At 37.1% G+C, this 17,299-nt stretch overlaps 1 protein-coding gene across 32 annotated transcripts in view; it reads left to right on the top strand.

The window, feature by feature from the left end:
* TRDN (triadin) overlaps nt 1-17,299 on the top strand; it is a 259,912-nt gene that overhangs the window by 149,558 nt on the left and 93,055 nt on the right. For all 32 annotated transcript variants that reach the window (XM_058172483.1, XM_058172492.1, XM_058172547.1 and 29 more), the window contains 2 exons: nt 13,206-13,241; nt 15,460-15,516. In XM_058172483.1, the coding sequence (XP_058028466.1) occupies nt 13,206-13,241; nt 15,460-15,516 (93 nt within the window). The remainder of the gene's footprint in view (nt 1-13,205; nt 13,242-15,459; nt 15,517-17,299) is intronic.

Below are 17,299 nucleotides of genomic sequence, written 5' to 3' on the forward strand. Positions count from 1 at the left end.
AGAAAGCGCTCTTCTATATTTCAAGAGAGTTAGAGCTTGCAAATATGATCTGGATACGTCAAAAAGCCATTTCCTTAATAGATTGCTTAACTGAAACCAAGTTTTAATAGCAGCTGCGGTAAAAGGCCAACAAGACAGAACCTTGAACTAATGACTTTCATCAAGCTGCTCTCATGTCAATAATTAAATATCCTAAGCCAAATTTGTGTCTAAATGGAAAGAAGAGCAATTGATTTCAATTTTTAGAACTCAGCCTAGAAGTTGGCAAAAAAAGCTATAAAATAACTGAATGATGGGTTTAAATCATGAGAATGTCATGGCTGAAGATTAAAATTATGACTTTTTGTAAGGAGAATGCATTAAAAATTTAATGCTTTGCAAAATTGTAAACTGGCAAATATTATTGTTGGACTGTCTGTGTTTCTGATTACTGAAGACTCATGACCAAACATTTCAAAAGTCTAATTTGTCCATTGACCTGATTATTCAAATACCATGTATGAGACACATGCTATTTATAGAGCACAGTTACTGCTCTATTACTGTAATTTACTACTGTTTGCTTTTTTAAGAATACGATTTGGAAAATGTCCTCATTTGTCTTCTTGCACTTACTTTTGTCTGGGATAGAACTGTAGCATCGCTTTTGTACAATGAAAATAGTTTTTTTGTAGCCAGTCTGGGTACATGAGAGACTGAAGGTGTTAAGAATTCAGCAATGTCACTAACATATAGATGAACGTGAAGAGAAGCTAGGATATTCCTTGTTTAGTCTCTTTATAAAGGTACCGAATCTGAAAGACTTCAAACCTATCAAAAATTATCTGTTGTGGAGGAGGCCTAGTATTTAATGGGGAAAATAAAGTGGTTTGTTTGTGTTTTTGCATAATAATCTGCTACTTAATATAATTTTTATAGCCCCTCTTTCAGAATAATAATCCTCTCAAGGCATGTTTAAAGGAATTAAAGAATTGTAAATAAAAATGCAATAACTATTACTGAAAAAAAAATAGAAGATCTTTCCAATAAGGCATTTGATGACAGTGCCCTCTCTGCTCAAGCAGAGTTGTCTGGGGTGATGTTTGTTGATCCAACTTCCTTCTCTTTTTAGAGATCCTTTCCACAGGGAAAATGGTGGCAACAGTTCTGCAGGATATATATTGGGGAGAAGAATCCAACTGAGAAAACTTTTATGATGCTTATTGCTCATCTTCATTTCTGAGTTTATGCCAATCGCTCTGGCAAGGGAATAGGGAAAGAGCTTAACTGAGCAGCTTTGGGGAATGCTTGTTACTTGTCCAATGTACCTGAAGCTGAAGTGTTGTCATTCAAATTGTTGTGATTCCCCCCTCCTCTTCTAAGCTAAATGATAAATACCCTTCTGTGATTGGAAGCAATTAGTTTTCTTCCCACTGTTACCCTTAGAATATTTAACACATTCTAATTCAATAGGTTAGATCAAAGGAATTATCCACAATGTCCCTACCTATCTGAAACCTTGCTTGCTTATACGCCTCCATAACTCTGTTTTCAGTTAACACTGCTAATTAACTCAGTTAATAAATACAAGTCCATCAGCTAATATAAAGATTAAAAAGTTGTGGAGAATTTTAGCATCAGTCGCTGTTATTAGAAACATTCAACATTCAAGCAAAAATGTCTTCTGTTTGATTGACCTTAGTACCAGAGTCAAATAGTAATGATGCAGTGTTGTATAAATTAATCAAAGGCAATAATGTGCTCCAGAATCATGCATGTATTCCTCAATAAGCCTATTAATTATACAAAAAGGCATAATTAATAAACAAATCCACTAGTCTAGGAAAAAGTTATTAATGTTTGCCAGCTTGCTATTCTCCCTGAAATGAAAATTTCATTAATTAAAATTTTGAGCAGTGTATTCATTTAATACTGAATTAATACTACTATGTTTGTGTTAAATTATTCTCAGTTGATGTATAGTTGTTGATATTTCAAATTGCCCACCCCTACATGGTCTTCTCTTTATTCTTAAATAATTGTATAACCTATGAGCCAAAATCTAGGATATTCATCTTTTGCAGCTAATTTTGCTGTAAGTGTAGGGATATGGACCATTAAAAAAACACTTCTTCGTCTAAAAATAAGTCCATTCTAAAGCAGTTGCTCTTGATTGTTTAATTTTCATGCTGGCAGTCACATGAAAAGGAGATGTCACTGTACACCACAGAAGCAAATAGGCCCATCTCAGTTTTAGTTCCTGCAGGATGCTAATATCCTGGGAAAATGAAAGGTACTCTACTCCCCTAATTAAAGTGGGCTGCATCACTTGATGGAACTGCCTTCTGCACATGTTTCTGCATGTAAACAACACCATCACCATCTCAACACTGGTATCTTGGAAGTGGAATGTCATTTCACTTTGCAGGGCTGCATCAAATGGCCTTTTGACTGAAAGCTCAACTGCTTCCTAAGCAACCTGGTTGCATTTAACAACTTTGAAAGAGCATAAACTGGTCTAATTAGCATATATATATATATCTGATATAAACACTCATTGATAATGTTTAGATAAACTTAGATCAATTCAATGCATAAAGCTCTTAGTCGTAAAATTTCAGCACCGGCCTAACTTCATATGGTCACTGATTGAGACAGTGGGTAAGCAAAGACTTAGCCTTATTCCCTCACTTGTTATCTGATTTTGACTAGATTTTATTCAGTACAATGTATGTAAACACTATCATCAAATTGATTTCTGAGATCATGAGAATAACAGCCCCCTCCTCTGTTGAACTGGGGAAATAGCTATCAGGCAGAGGCATCTAAAACTATTAAATGTTATGGATTGTCTTCTTTTAAGAGTGCAGTGTCAAAACAACTTAAGCAATCAGTTTATAGCATGTCTTTCAGTATATCAGAATCAAATTAAAGGAATGCATCTTTCAATTATTTGCTCAGGAGCCTAATATTCTATAAAATGTACCTTTTTTTTGTCAAAGAGGTTCTTTTACAGGTAGTCTCTACTTTTTTTTAATTTCATTTTGTCACAATAGTATACATAAACATCGACATAAAATAACAACACATCATAAAAGAAAAACATATATATAAGCAAAAGTATGCAACAACTATGTTAATTTGATATAATGAAAGGGAACAATAGGACAGGAATGGTAGGCACTTTTGTGCTCTTATGCACGCCTGTTATAGTCCTCTTAGGAATGGGGTGAGGTCAATAGTAGACAGTTTTTGGTTGAAGTTTTTGGGATTTTGAGTAGAGACTATAGAGTCAGGTAGTGAGTTCCAAGCGTTAACAACTGTGTTACAGAAGTCATATTTTCTGCAATCAAGTTTGAAGCGGTTTACATTAAGTTTGAATCTATTGTTTGCTCTTGTATTATTGCGATTGAAGCTGAAGTAGTCTTTTACAGGAAGGATATTGCAATAGATGATTCTCTGTGTTAAACACAGGTCATGTCGGAGTCGGCGGAGTTCTAAATTTTCTAATCCCAGGATTTCAAGTCTGGTAGCATAAGATATTTTGTTGTTTTTGGATGAGCAAAGAACTCTTCTAGGAAAATATTTCTGGACGCGTTCGATTGTATTAATGTCAGAGATGTGATATGGGTTCCAGACGGATGAGCTGTATTCAAGAATAGGTCTGGCAAATGTTTTGTATGCTCTGGTTAGTAGTGTAGAGTTTTTGGAAAAGAAGCTGTGTAAAATTAGGTTTACAACTCTTAGAGCCATTTTTGCTATGTAATTGCAGTGGGCTTTGGCACTTAGGTCATTTGATATGAAAACTCCAAGGTCTTTGACAGGGTGGGGGTCATCAGTAAGGTAATGTCCATCAAGCTTGTACTTGTTGTTAGGGTTCTTTTTTCCAATATGTAAGACTGAGCATTTGCTGGTTGAGATTTGGAGTTGCCAAGTTTTAGCTTTGCTGGCTGAGGGACTCTGGGAGTTGAAGTCCACAAGTCTTAAAGGGACCAAGGTTGGAGACCCCTGTACTAGGCTGTTTCTATAGAGCACTTATTGTAACAATGCTTTCAATTAGTATTACCCATTACATGTCTGTTTACTCTTTTGTAATCCCTTCCTCTCCAATGAATGTAAATTACAAATATTAATTCCTTTCTTGTTAATTATTTCATTGCCAGAATGAGAAATTCAAAGGATGGTTAGAAGGGAAACAAAGCAGAAGGTATGAAATGACTAATCTTGTAAGTTTTGAGCTGGCTATTCCAGTGCTGCTGGGGTGAGCATTACAAAACACAGGCGAGTGGGGGGAAAGAAAACATAGTTGCAATCACATGATTTCCCACTTAGTGACCACTTCACTTATCAATGGAGTTGCCCATCACATTTGTGATCACTAAATGACTAAATCACTATCTGTATTCCAATGAAGATTTACATGGTATCTAGTGAGCTTAAAATTTGACAACTTAAATAACTAAATAACTGGTTAAATTCTCAAGTTTTAATCTGACAATTTGCATTATTCTGAACCACATTCCATGAAAAAACATTTTCCAGATATTATTTTCATTAGTTAGATTTATAATCCATATTTTCTCTGGGAATTTAAGGTAGTATATATATCTTTCTTTTCATTTGGATAACAGTCTTGTGATTAGACTGGCCTGAAAGAATGCTTAGTCCATAGTCATTCAATGAAAGTAGAATAAACCTGTGTCTCCACATTCTTAATCTAATATCACACTATTCCCTACCCCTGCAACTTTATCCTTCCAGGTTCCAATATTATGTTTTTTAAAAAATAATAATAATTTAGTTGTAGTATTTCTTTATAAGAATAGGTTAACAACTGTAGAAGTGCTTCATAGTTTTTTCTACTCTCTATGGCCATTTTATTTGTCATTTAATTTAGCTATAATTTCCAGTTACCATCAATGGAATTCCAGAAAGTTTTTTTGGTTCTGAACAATCCAAGAAATCTCAAGCACTGTTCAAAGTTTCATTTTTATTATTAACAGTGGCTCCTTCTTGTAAAGAAATTCTTAATAAATTATCCAAGATGAAATCCTCTTAATGGATTTCAAATCTGGATTACTTGATAATATATCTAACAATAATCTCCATGAAACCACAGAAGCCCACTTGGGAAAGTCTGTTCATGTTTATAATATTCTGCTTTAAAACAAGCTGGTCATTTCAATTTTACTTTTTATACCATGTTCCCTCCAAAATAAGACCAGGTCTTATATTAATTTTTGCTCCAAAAGACGCATTAGGGCTTATTCGGAGAAGGGCGGGATATAAATGCAAATAAAATAAAATAAAATAAATAAATAAATTTTGGGGAAAATATGCTACTAAATGCATCCATCTAGCTGACAATCTTAATTGGGGCTTATTTTGGGGGGAGGGCTTATATTAAGAGCATCCTGAAAAATCATGCTAGGACTTATTTTCCAATTGGGTCCTATTTTCGGGGAAATAGGGTAATAGTCTGAAGGTATATTTTTACAAATTATTGTTGCAAAGATCAAGTGTAATCTAGAACTCTGTTAAAAGTAAGCAGAGTCAAAAGATTTGAAATACAAATCCTCTTATATCATGAGCAAGCTTTAATGAACAGCCATAAGGAATCCACTGTCTTTTATTTATTGGTGGACATGCACAATCAGAATAGATGTGACAGGCAGGATGTGAAGAGCTAAACTTCTGGCATAGAATGAAGATCTTTCATTATGCTTTTTTCGTGATCAAAGCAAGTTCGTTGCTTTAATGAGGCAGCTTGGACTATAATATATGAAACCAATAATTATTGCATATTCTTTTTCAGATGGTTAATAAACATAGTAAAAGCTGCAATACATTTGAACAGAATATTTAATGAGTGCTGAAAAATCCTGACAAAGAAATCTAGTCAATTGCAAATGAAAAAAAGGAGACAAAATACTATAAACAGATATTATTTGCTCTCTTCCTGATCAATAGCAAAGCAGAGGGATATTTCTTTGCTGTTGCAAACAGAAACCTTCACTAAGGAAGGCCCCTGTCCAAATTTCTCTGGATAGGATAGGAAGATGAGTGGCATATAAATGTAATAAATAAAAAATAGACAAATCTTTTATAAATGTAACTTGAAGTAAGGCTTATCAAAAAGCAATGGGGATTATTTCTGGGTAGTTCCATAGAGAGTTGGCCAAGTTGGGGATTATGCAGTTGAAAGAGAAGAATTTAATGTATTGCATTGATGTTGATGTCAATCAGCCATCTCTTGAAGATAGGCCTTCTACTGACATTACTTAGGACAAATATAACTCACATACTAAGAATAGCACAACCTCCCATTTACGTTTTAAACAATTAAATCAAGTTATCAGCTGTCTTTACTTGCTAATCAGTTGTACTTTCTTTGAACTCCTTGCCTAAAGTATGTGACATTAACACTATGCACACCCTTCAGTTAGGAAAAAAGATGCAAGTTTTTGTGACCAAGAACATTTTCCATGCGAAGGAAATTTAGTGAGCCATAGTTCTTGATGATAACATCAGGATAATTGTCCTTACTGCTTGGTGTCCTCAGTGTTTTGTAGCTGGTGGCATTTTATATTATAGAAAACAAAGGGACAGGATTAACAACACAGCTTAAAGCTGGGATGGGGTATGGTCAGTGTCTGGGATAGGGGAGTGTCTCAATATTTTGAATATATTCAAATAAAAATCTGTGTCATTTGGATAAAAATGAAGTTTGCTAGTACCCACAGTAGAAGATACACAAGTTGTAATTCACTACTGTATTGTAAAATTAACATTATGCAATGGATATGTGAGAGGAGCAATGACCAAAACGTGTCACTTCTAAAACTTCAGCACTCACACGGAAGAGAACCAGATGTACAGGGAATGGAGAACAGGTTTTTCCAAGCTTCTCTGCTACTTCTTATGCAGGGGAAAAATGAAGCACACATGTATTGAGTCATCCAAGAATAAATTATGAAGCCTGAAAGCAGATGTTGGTGTTTTAATGATATGAAGAAAGATGCTTTGTATACACCACTGTGTATTAGAAAGCATCACTTTTTTAAAGCATAACTTTATTTAATACCGTATATGATCCAATGATCCAATGATCCATCTGTTAAGCTACTGAAGTTCGCAGATGACACAACAGTGATTGGTCTCATTCGAGACAATGACGAATCCGCATATAGACGAGAGGTCGAACGACTAGCCTTGTGGTGCAACCAAAACAATCTGGAACTGAACACACTCAAAACCGTAGAAATGGTGGTAGACTTTAGGAAAAACCCTTCCATACTTCCACCTCTCACAATACTTGACAACACAGTATCAACAGTAGAAACCTTCAAATTTCTGGGTTCTATCATATCGCAAGATCTCAAATGGACAGCTAACATCAAAAACATCATTAAAAAAGGACAACAAAGAATGTTCTTTCTGCGCCAACTCAGTAAGCTCAAACTGCCCAAGGAGCTGCTGATCCAATTCTACAGAGGAATTATTGAGTCTGTCATTTGCACCTCTATAACTGTCTGGTTCGGTTCTGCAACCCAACAAGAAAAACACAGACTTCAGAGGATAATTAGAACTGCAGAAAAATAATTGCTACCAACCTGCCTTCCATTGAGGACCTGTATACTGCACGAATCAAGAAGAGGGCCGTGAAAATATTTGCAGATCCCTCGCATCCTGGACATAAACTGTTTCAACTCCTACCCTCAAAACGACGCTATAGAGCACTGCACACCAGAACAACTAGACACAAGAACAGTTTTTTCCCGAAGGCCATCACTCTGCTAAACAAATAATTCCCTCAACACTGTCAGACTATTTACTGAATCTGCACTACTATTAATCGTTTCATAGTTCCCATCACCAATCTCTTTCCACTTATGACTGTATGACTATAACTTGTTGCTGGCAATCCTTATGATCTATATTGATATATTGATCATCAATTGTGTTGTAAATGTTGTACCTTGATGAACGTATCTTTTCTTTTATGTACACTGAGAGCATATGCACCAAGACAAATTCCTTGTGTGTCCAATCACACTTGGCCAATAAAATAAAAATTCTATTCTATATCCAGAAGCCTTGGAAATCTCCATCTTAGTATATGTGCATGGGTATTTGTGACCAACTAAGTGAAAGTGTAAGTGCAAGAGTTAAATAAACTTTTTTTAAAAAAATGATGTTGTGGTAAATTTATTGAGGTTCTAGCACCAATACTACAAATTCTCTAACAAACGTGTCTCAGAATGAGGCAGATATAGTAAGAATAGCTTTACTGTAGGATCCGGGACTAGAGATTTGTTCTTCCAAGCTTTCAGACTCGTGCTGGAGCCCATCCTCGGGGAACTTCTAAGTCATCAGGATACTATACATAGTATTTATGTGGTGTCTGGTTGTGTGTGACTGTTAATTGTTGATTGGGGTGTTGATAGCTGGCTATTAAGTCATAGATTGTTGATTCCTTGTGCTGCCGTGTCCTCAGCTCCTAAGTACCTGGTAAGATGGTAGTAAATCGGCACTCCTGTTGAGTGGCAAGGGTACTGTTTCCCAGGCTTCAATTATTTCTCCGTCTGTTTTTGTTCCTGCTCAGCCAACAATCTTAGTAGCTGCAAAATTGAATGCATGTCCTTGTTCATTGCAGTGTGAGGCTACCAATGACTTTGGGTTTCCTTTTCTAACAGCTTGCTCATGTTCTTTAATCTGGTGGTTAACTCCCTCCCTATCTGTCTTACATAATCACAAGGGCAATCCATGCAGGGAATCCAGTAAATTTCTCCCACTTCCAACCAATCTTTGTGCTGCATGATTTGTTCTCCTATGGTAGCCTCTGAGTAGTCAGCGATACCCACTTTCAGATCTCAGAAGCTCCGTTCTACTGCTTCTGAAATGTTTTTGATGTATGGCAGGATGTGTTATATCCTTCCTTCCTTCCTTTTTTCAAGGACTTGCAGCAAGCTCCATTTTATCTTCTAGTATTATAGTGGTGAATGAAGAAAGCTAATATTTAAGCAGCTCCTGAGTCTAGCACATTTGATGACCATTTCCATCATTCGTGGAGAGTATGGTTTGATGTGCTTGCTTGGGGAACAATAGAACCTTTCATATTTAGAAGTCTTTAATAAACAATGACTGATTAAATGTCACTTCAAATGTCTAGTTTTAATTCTGTTAATATCAATCTAAATAGATACATATTCAGAATCCTATTGTATCTTAGCTTTCCTTCAATTCCTCCAGCTACTGATGAAAATTGGCTTAATGATAATTATAATTCAATACATCTGGTTGGTTCCAATTTGGAAAGGGCTGTTTCACAGAATCCCAAAGATTCTTGGTGTGTGAATTTTGATTTGCGGCAATCGGAGGTGCTTTGAAAATATGATAGAATGGATTTAATTCAGTCTTGGCCTTGGTTAGATAATTACCGGGCTATTAGTTCCTTGAGTAGGGATAAAGCACAGTTACCTAGTACTTGACACCTGATGCCCATACTTTCTGAGATGAGGCTGTATTAAGAATTGTCTCTCATTGCTTAAAATATTCCAATGAAAAGCTGTTTTTCAGAGAGCTTATGCCACCTGCTGCAGCTTTTATTTTAACACGGAACATTTTGCTAGGGGCAGCAAATGGAACATTAAGTACCATCCATGCATGATGTATTGGTTTAAAAGCCCCCATTAATGTGTCAAAAGTGCAGGAAATGATTTCACACATATGGCTAACATACTGTATCTAGAAACCTTCTGCTTATTCAGTGTCTTGGAAGCCCCAAAGTCTATGTGCTTGTGTTAGTTTTCTATATCTATGTGAATGGAAACCCTGGTCTTTAGAGGTTGAATAGAGAATTGGAAATGCCTTGGTTAGCTTAGGTTTACCAGGTGAGTTTTCAACTAAAATAAAGCAAATAGTTCATTAGCAAATATGTCCTCTGAATGCACTGAGACTATTTTTCTGAGTAAACATTGTTCTGAGCAAACTATCCTTCCATGAAAGGTCTCAAGTACAGAATCACATGTTGGTAAAACTTTTGAATTCCTCTATCCCTTCTGCCCATCTATTGAAATATATTATATCATGATTTTTGAATTCTAGCATGCCCGATTGTTTAGATAACCAGACACTCCAACCTAGATGTGTTGAGACTATAGGTTACTAGATTCCTAGTTATAGAGGTTGGGGAAGATTAGCCTATACCAGGGGTGTGTGAAACTCAAGGCCTGGGGGCCAGATCTGGCCCGCGGGTTGCTTAGACCTGGCCTTAGGGCTGTCCTGGAAACAGTGAAAGTGCCTGCAGATGCACTGGCTCACAGTGCCTCTGCAGTGAAAACGGAGCTTGGGAGGGCTGTGTGAGGCTCTCCTGAGCTCTGTTTTCACTGGCAGAGGGTTGCAAGAGGTCATCGCAGCCGAAAACAAAGCTTGCAAGGGCCGGGGGGCGGCACTCCCCAGCTCCGTTTTCGCTGGCAGAGGGTTGCAGGAGTCTGTCGCAGTTGAAACAGAGCTTAAGAGCCCATTTTTGTTGGCAGAGCATTCAGGCCATCACAGGCAACCCCGACATGAGTGACTTCGAGCTGGTCACGCTCACCCTGGCCACGCCCATCCCATCTCCCCAAGATCAAACACAACCTTGATGCAGCCCTCAGTGAAATTGAGTTTGACACTCCTGGCCTATACTATAAACATCAGAATTACATCTATCATTGATGATAGGGTCCCTTACATAGGTATGGAGAGGACTATTTGTTCAGCTGCTGTCATCCTTTTTTTCTCAAGTTTTTCACATTCTATCAACATTGACTCCATATTTAAGATTCCTAAGATATAATCTTGTTTTCTGATAAAAATCCCAACTGTTCTTATTTTTTGTTTATAGCTGGCTTTTGTTTCTTACCACATATGTTCCATTTGGTGGATTTAGTTCTTTATAAAAAATCACCTTGTTCTCCGTAATGACCATCCATAGTCCCGAAAACATAGTTTCCTTTTATTGAAAACATATGCCTTGCATATGTAAAAATACATTCCTGCAATTATTCACAAACCCACCCCGCAGTCCTCTGAATCCCATAGAGGTTTGCAAACTGGTTCAGTATCGTTTGTGCTGTATCTATGCATTATGTTAATCAGTGATGTTCAATATAGGGAATAATTTATCATCGTTATCCAGTACGGAGAAGATTGCTTGCTTGCATAAGGAAACTGAGAACAATCTCAAAACTTACTCTTGACCCTGATTTTCCCTGGGCAAAGTTGCTGTGGTTTGACAATGCTCCAGCTTTGTGATTGCGAAGATTGTTCGTGCATAGTGGAAACAGTATCAGAGTCACTCCAGATTTTGCCTGAAGTATGTTAACGGAATCATGACCCACATTTTGAGATTCCCTAGTGTATTTCATTAGGGGCCTTAGCAGAAAACTGGCAGAGGAATTGCTGTGCATATTAAATAAAGAACTAATCGCAAACTGTACTTTTCGGGGTATAAGACGCACTTCCTCCCCCCCCCAAAAGAGGGTGGAAATGCTGGTGCGTCTTATACACCAAATACAGCCATATTTGGCCTCCCAAAACCTCACACATTCCATTTTTCGCAAAAATGGGGTGCGCAGAGGCTTTGGGAGGCCTGCAGAGAGCTCCTAGGGGCTGGGATGGCAAAAACACCCTGTTTTTGGCCTCCCAAACCCCCCCACATGTTGCATTTTTGCCCTTCCCAGCAAAAAACGGGACATCCAGAGGGTTTGCGAGGCCTACAGAGTGCTCCTCGGTGCCGGGGAGGGCAAAAACCTTTTTTTTCGTGCTTACCTTTTTGAAATCTTGGTGTGTCTTATACACCGGTGCATCTTATAGTCCGAAAAATACGGTAGTTCTTTATTCAAGGAGTAACTATGAATGAATAGTAAAAGGGAATAGGAGAAAAACAATTCTTCAGCAGAGCTTTGTTTCTTGTTTTAACCTTTTTATATATTACTAGGTGAAAATAAATACATACAAATCAGTTCCTCATTTGATAATCCTTAAACATTGGAATGTTTGAAAAACAAGCTACCCTTGAAACGGAATTGGACGAATCTTCTTTATGAGAAAGCTACTGTATTTGAGTAAAATAATATTTTTATCTAAAACATAAAGAAATATCCCAATGTATCAGAATTTTTGTAATGGAGCATGTTGTAGATCACATCTGTTGTTGAACATAATGTTACCGGTGAGTTTGGGTTTTATAGCTTCCAGTAATAGCAGATAATTGTGATAAATGATTCATATCAACTACAAGCGACATTTTTTTAAATTTCCATATCTGGCAACCATAAAGCATTTATGAATGCTTCAATAGACCTCCATGACCGAAAACAGCTTTGTGATTAATTTCATCTCAGTGTGGTAATTAGCAGGGTTTGAAGCGATTCCTGGAAAATAGAGGCGGAAGATTAACCCACAAACTTTTTTTTTCAGAGCAAAGGGCAATGTACACATACCCAATAATGCATGAGTTTCTTCTGGAAACTGCTAGGCTTTTTATTAGCTCAGAAAGAAAGAAAAGGGTCTTACAAAAATGGCGCATGAGCCCTAAAGAGCAGAAATCAGAGCAAGGGGTCCCAAAGAGATAAGCTTCATACAAGTAAAAGGAAACAGTTGGGATAATACAGTACATATCTAAATGAAGGCTGGCCTTGAAAAGTGCTGGAAGGTGTTTTGCCAGAAATAGCTCTCATTGCCTTTTATTCTAGTTATCCCAAAGGGCAAAAATGCAAGTACTTCAAAGTAAAGTTTTTAGCGAGAGTAAGTTTGGTCTGGTGGTTAAATCATCAGGCTAGAAACCAGGAGACTGAGTTCTAGGCATGAAAGCTGGCTAGGTGACCTTGGGCCAGTACATCTCCCTCAGCACGACCTACCTCACAGGACAATATGAGGAAGAAAGAGTATTAGGTATATTCAAGTATAAAAGAGTTATTTATAAAAATAATAAAGACAGGATAAATAAATGAATAAATTATTTCATATCCCAGGGTTGCATTCCGGCATTCAAATTAGATCCTAACATTGAAACACCCATCGTTTAGAAAGCTTAGGGTGGAGCTCCCTGGAGAAATACATTTTTATTTTTTGTGATGATGAAATAAATGGTTGGCTTGTGGTGCATATGTGAGAGCCTTTAGCAGTGCTAACTGCTAATACGTAACAGTACACTTATTTCCTTTTATAATATATTCTTACAGACACAAAAGAAGCTGTTTCCATCAAAGACCTAAAAAGTGAGTCTTATTTTTCTAATTATGCTCTTACCTTTGTTTATTTTATTTTACCATTATTAGCGTTTGCTTTGATACATCCAATTATGAATATTGAAGTATATCATTTTATACATTCTTTTTTTTGGAGGGGTAAAAGGCGTCTTGTAAATAGGATTTACGTCTGGCTAGATCTGCAGAGAATTGTGCTATAATATTGTATGAAAATGCAGATATGGAAAGAGTGACACCATTTATAATTTTAAAGTGACATGTTTAGACTTAGCAGTTTCTTCTATTCTGAATCAATTCACACTGCATTTTCAGTTCCCCATTCCCATTTGTGACTGACAGTTATTTTTTCCCTTCTTCATTTTCTTTTTTTTTTTAAATTTACATCTTGAAAAAGCAGATAGGGATTGAAATGTCAACTGTGATCTCAGCTGAGTTTTTCTTAGTGGCCATGAGCTAGATAGAAGAGTTCATGTATCTGGTTCCTATATAATAAGATCTGAAGACTCTTAGTCCTTCAATAATGAATATAAGCCCCTGGCATGAAAAATAGAACTCATCAAGCATTTGCCCTTTCTGTTTCTGGGAAAGTGATCCAGGAAACAAAGAATCCTGCATTTTTTAACCAGGTAAAATGTGGCCTAAAATTGCCCCATGCAACCTTATAAAACGAAAGCTGAACAGCTTTCAGCTATGTGTAGGAAGTCCTTTTACCTATGACTACAACTGAGTCATAATTTCCATTGCTAAGCGAGGCACCCCATTTGACAACCTTTTCTTTGCCATGGTTGTTAAGTGAATCACAGTCATTAAGCAAATCTGTCTTACATCATCAGCTGGGAAGGTCACAAATCCCACGATCTCACGATTCCAAGATGCTGGACAGTCCTAAATTCATGCCAATTGCCAAGTGTCCAAATTATTATCACATGGCTATTGGGATGATGCAACAAAAAGTGTGAGGACTGGTAATAAGTAACTTTTTTTCAGTGCTACTGTAACGTTGAACAGTCCCTAAACAAATGGTTGTAAATCGAGGACCCCCTGTATTTTTCTGCTGAATTGCAGAAGGCATCCAAGTATTTACAGAAGAAAGAAAAAGGACAAACACATCTGAAAGGGAGGGCTACTTGTTTCAGATCTTTTCCAGCATATTGCAGTGATGTTATTCTCACTGTGCTTCTATAGCACCACTAAAATCTAGATACAACTCAGTATCACAACTTTTCTCATTTGGGGATCAGGAGGAATCATGCTTCTTCCACAGGTGTAACTATTCCAATTGTGGCATCAAGTTCCCAGGAAGTAGATGCATGAATAAAGGGAAGACTTTGGATCATCAAAAGCAAATATATATATACACACACTTGAAAACCCCCAGAGCAAAAAGGCCATCACAGGAAAGATAAAATACAAATTTTATTGCTGTTTCTTGCTACTGATTTCAGTTGTTCAGTTTGAGTAGCAGGTACAGCTTTGATGGACAATTCTGATCCTTCGGCATGGCATCTTCTAGCCTAGGAAAATGGATGCTGCAATCCATCATGTCCCTGACATAAATGATCATAGTTCAATATTCTCTTCTGAGTAGCACTTATCTTCCGCATTACAGAAGGAGTGTCTGATTGTTTTCTTGTCAAGTAGGCATGTTCTGCACAGAGACAGGCTGTGAACTGACTCTAATCACACGTAGCCCTGTTGACCTGAAGTGGGGATGGGTTTTCTCATTTATCATAAAAGATGGATCAAACACAAGCCGGATTGTTCATTGTTTGCACGCGTACATGTATGTCAAAGCTGAGCTGGGGACACTGATCTATGCTACAACTTGAGAATAACCTGTTTTGCTTTATTTTGGAGGAGGAGAGTACAAATATAGAGACTTCAGTTTCCTTCAGGGAGAATGTTATTCCAGCTATGCCTTTTTATGCAAATGATGTGTGTGGTTTGTGAAATGACTATTAAATTGGGATGCTAAGTTGTATAATACAAAAATCTACATTTGTTAATATTAGTAATTATCACTTGATTTCAAATCACGCTTTCTCCCCTTATTTTTTACTTAATAGAATCCCAAGAAACAGCTATTTTAATTATCTTCTCTTTTTCCTTATGAAAAGGATACTAAGGGCAATATTTTCCCTATGTTGTTTTGCCATCTTTTTATTTATTTATTTATTTTGTTATAGCATGCCTTGTTATGATTGCTTTAATTTGTTCTCATTTCAAGAGCCAGCAAAAACTCCTGCATCCCCCCAGCCAGTTTCCATAAAAGTGGCAACACCAGGTAAATAATTCAATTGTTTTCTCTTGCTTTGTTTCAGGATTATTTAATCACCCTTTTGGGCAGCATATATTTCTTTTCTTTTCTTTTTTTAATTATTTTATTTCATTGCACCAGAGTGCCATCTGTTGGTTCAGATGAGTAGGAACTCTTTTTTTGTTCTCTGAAAATAAAAATAATGAAGTGGGTTCTGCCGTGCCAATTGACAAAACCATACATAATCATTTACAAGCCACAATGATTGGATTCACTCATTGTGTTAAATCAAAACTAAGCACATTACACTGCACTGTGGCTTAGCCATGAGGAGCGAACCTTCCAAATCTCAGAAGGAAAGCTTTTCCTCACAGAACATGACCAGCATCTAATTGCTAAGGGTGGAATTTCTTGAAATAAGGGAAATAAGCACAAGTAAGGCTGCTTTTGAAAAGCAAGCTCAGTGGATATTCACTGCATTTCTGTAAAATATATGGCCACATTTGCAAATATAGACATAGATGAAGGCAGGGGTGGGCTGCTGGGGGTTCGCAGAGGTTCAAGAGAATCTCTAGCTAAGATTCTGTGCAGTTTGGAGAGCCCCCAAATCCCACTCCTGGCTGGCCCCACCCACCCCTCCCCTCCCTGGAGTCCCCACACGGCCTGTTTTGGATGCAGGTAAGTGCAGGGCGCACATGGAAGCTCGGGGAGGATGAAAAACAGGCCAGTTCAGAAAGGCCAGAAATGGGCCCATTTCCAGCCTCTTAGGGGACCTCTGGAGCCTGAGAAGGCTATTTTTCGCCCTCCCGGAGGCTCGAGAAAAGCCTCTGGAGCCCGGGGAGGGCAACCACCATCCCCGCCACCTCCATGGTGCAGGAGGCCGACTAGGCCATGCCCACCATGGTCACACCCACCCAGCAACTAGGCAGACAACCCCTTGCTTAAAATTTTTAAAGCCCACCCCTGGATGAAGGCCTTTCTGCAAAGAACTACATTATTTTTGGGAAAATGATGTAAATATTTTTACTGGCTTATAGAAGGTTGTTCCATTTTACAGAAGATCATCCCATATTTAATGAGTTGTTATATGGCTGTCCTTTACCTGTTTTTATGGAAAACCCAACAACATGGGTTATATAATTACAAATTTTCCATTATAATAAGACATTTGGTATTTCTACTCTGAATACTTAACTACGATAAAATTATTTCTAAAGTTGAATCTATAGGCATGAATTAGCTTCTGCAAATCAGCGTCCTCCTTTAGCCACGTTTTTAGAGAAGAGGAGGGTGGTGACAGAAAGTAAAAATAAAAGCATATTTTTCTTCAATAGTTTTTGGTTTGATTCTGTGCCCTACAACTGTGAGCCCCAAATAGATTACCCCAATTAAATGGAAAATCTTATCCTTTTTAAAAAAATCTGCATTGAGTAAGTGAAAGGAGGAAACAGATGCTGAAGGTATAATATAATTATCCTAAAACAACAGATTATTCAAATAGTCCCACAAGGAAATAATTTTTTAAATTGATAACAGTGACTCAGGTCATTGCAGATGACTTCAAATATAGTCTTCACAATGTATAAATCTTCATTTACCCATTTTGAATAGTATTATTCCTTTGTAAAAAATATCAACATTAAAATGCATTCATGAGCGTACATTCATTGTTCTGCAAAATCATGATATCCTTTAACAAAAATGACATTATAAAGTAACTGCTAGTTCTTAAAAAACAAACCCACCATTTTTTCAGATATTTTTTAACATCCCAGTCTGCCCAGCTCCCTGAAATATTCAAATAATAACC

This window comes from Ahaetulla prasina, chromosome 1, assembly GCF_028640845.1.
Source record: "Ahaetulla prasina isolate Xishuangbanna chromosome 1, ASM2864084v1, whole genome shotgun sequence".
In the NCBI taxonomy this organism is placed as follows: Eukaryota; Metazoa; Chordata; class Lepidosauria; order Squamata; family Colubridae; genus Ahaetulla; species Ahaetulla prasina.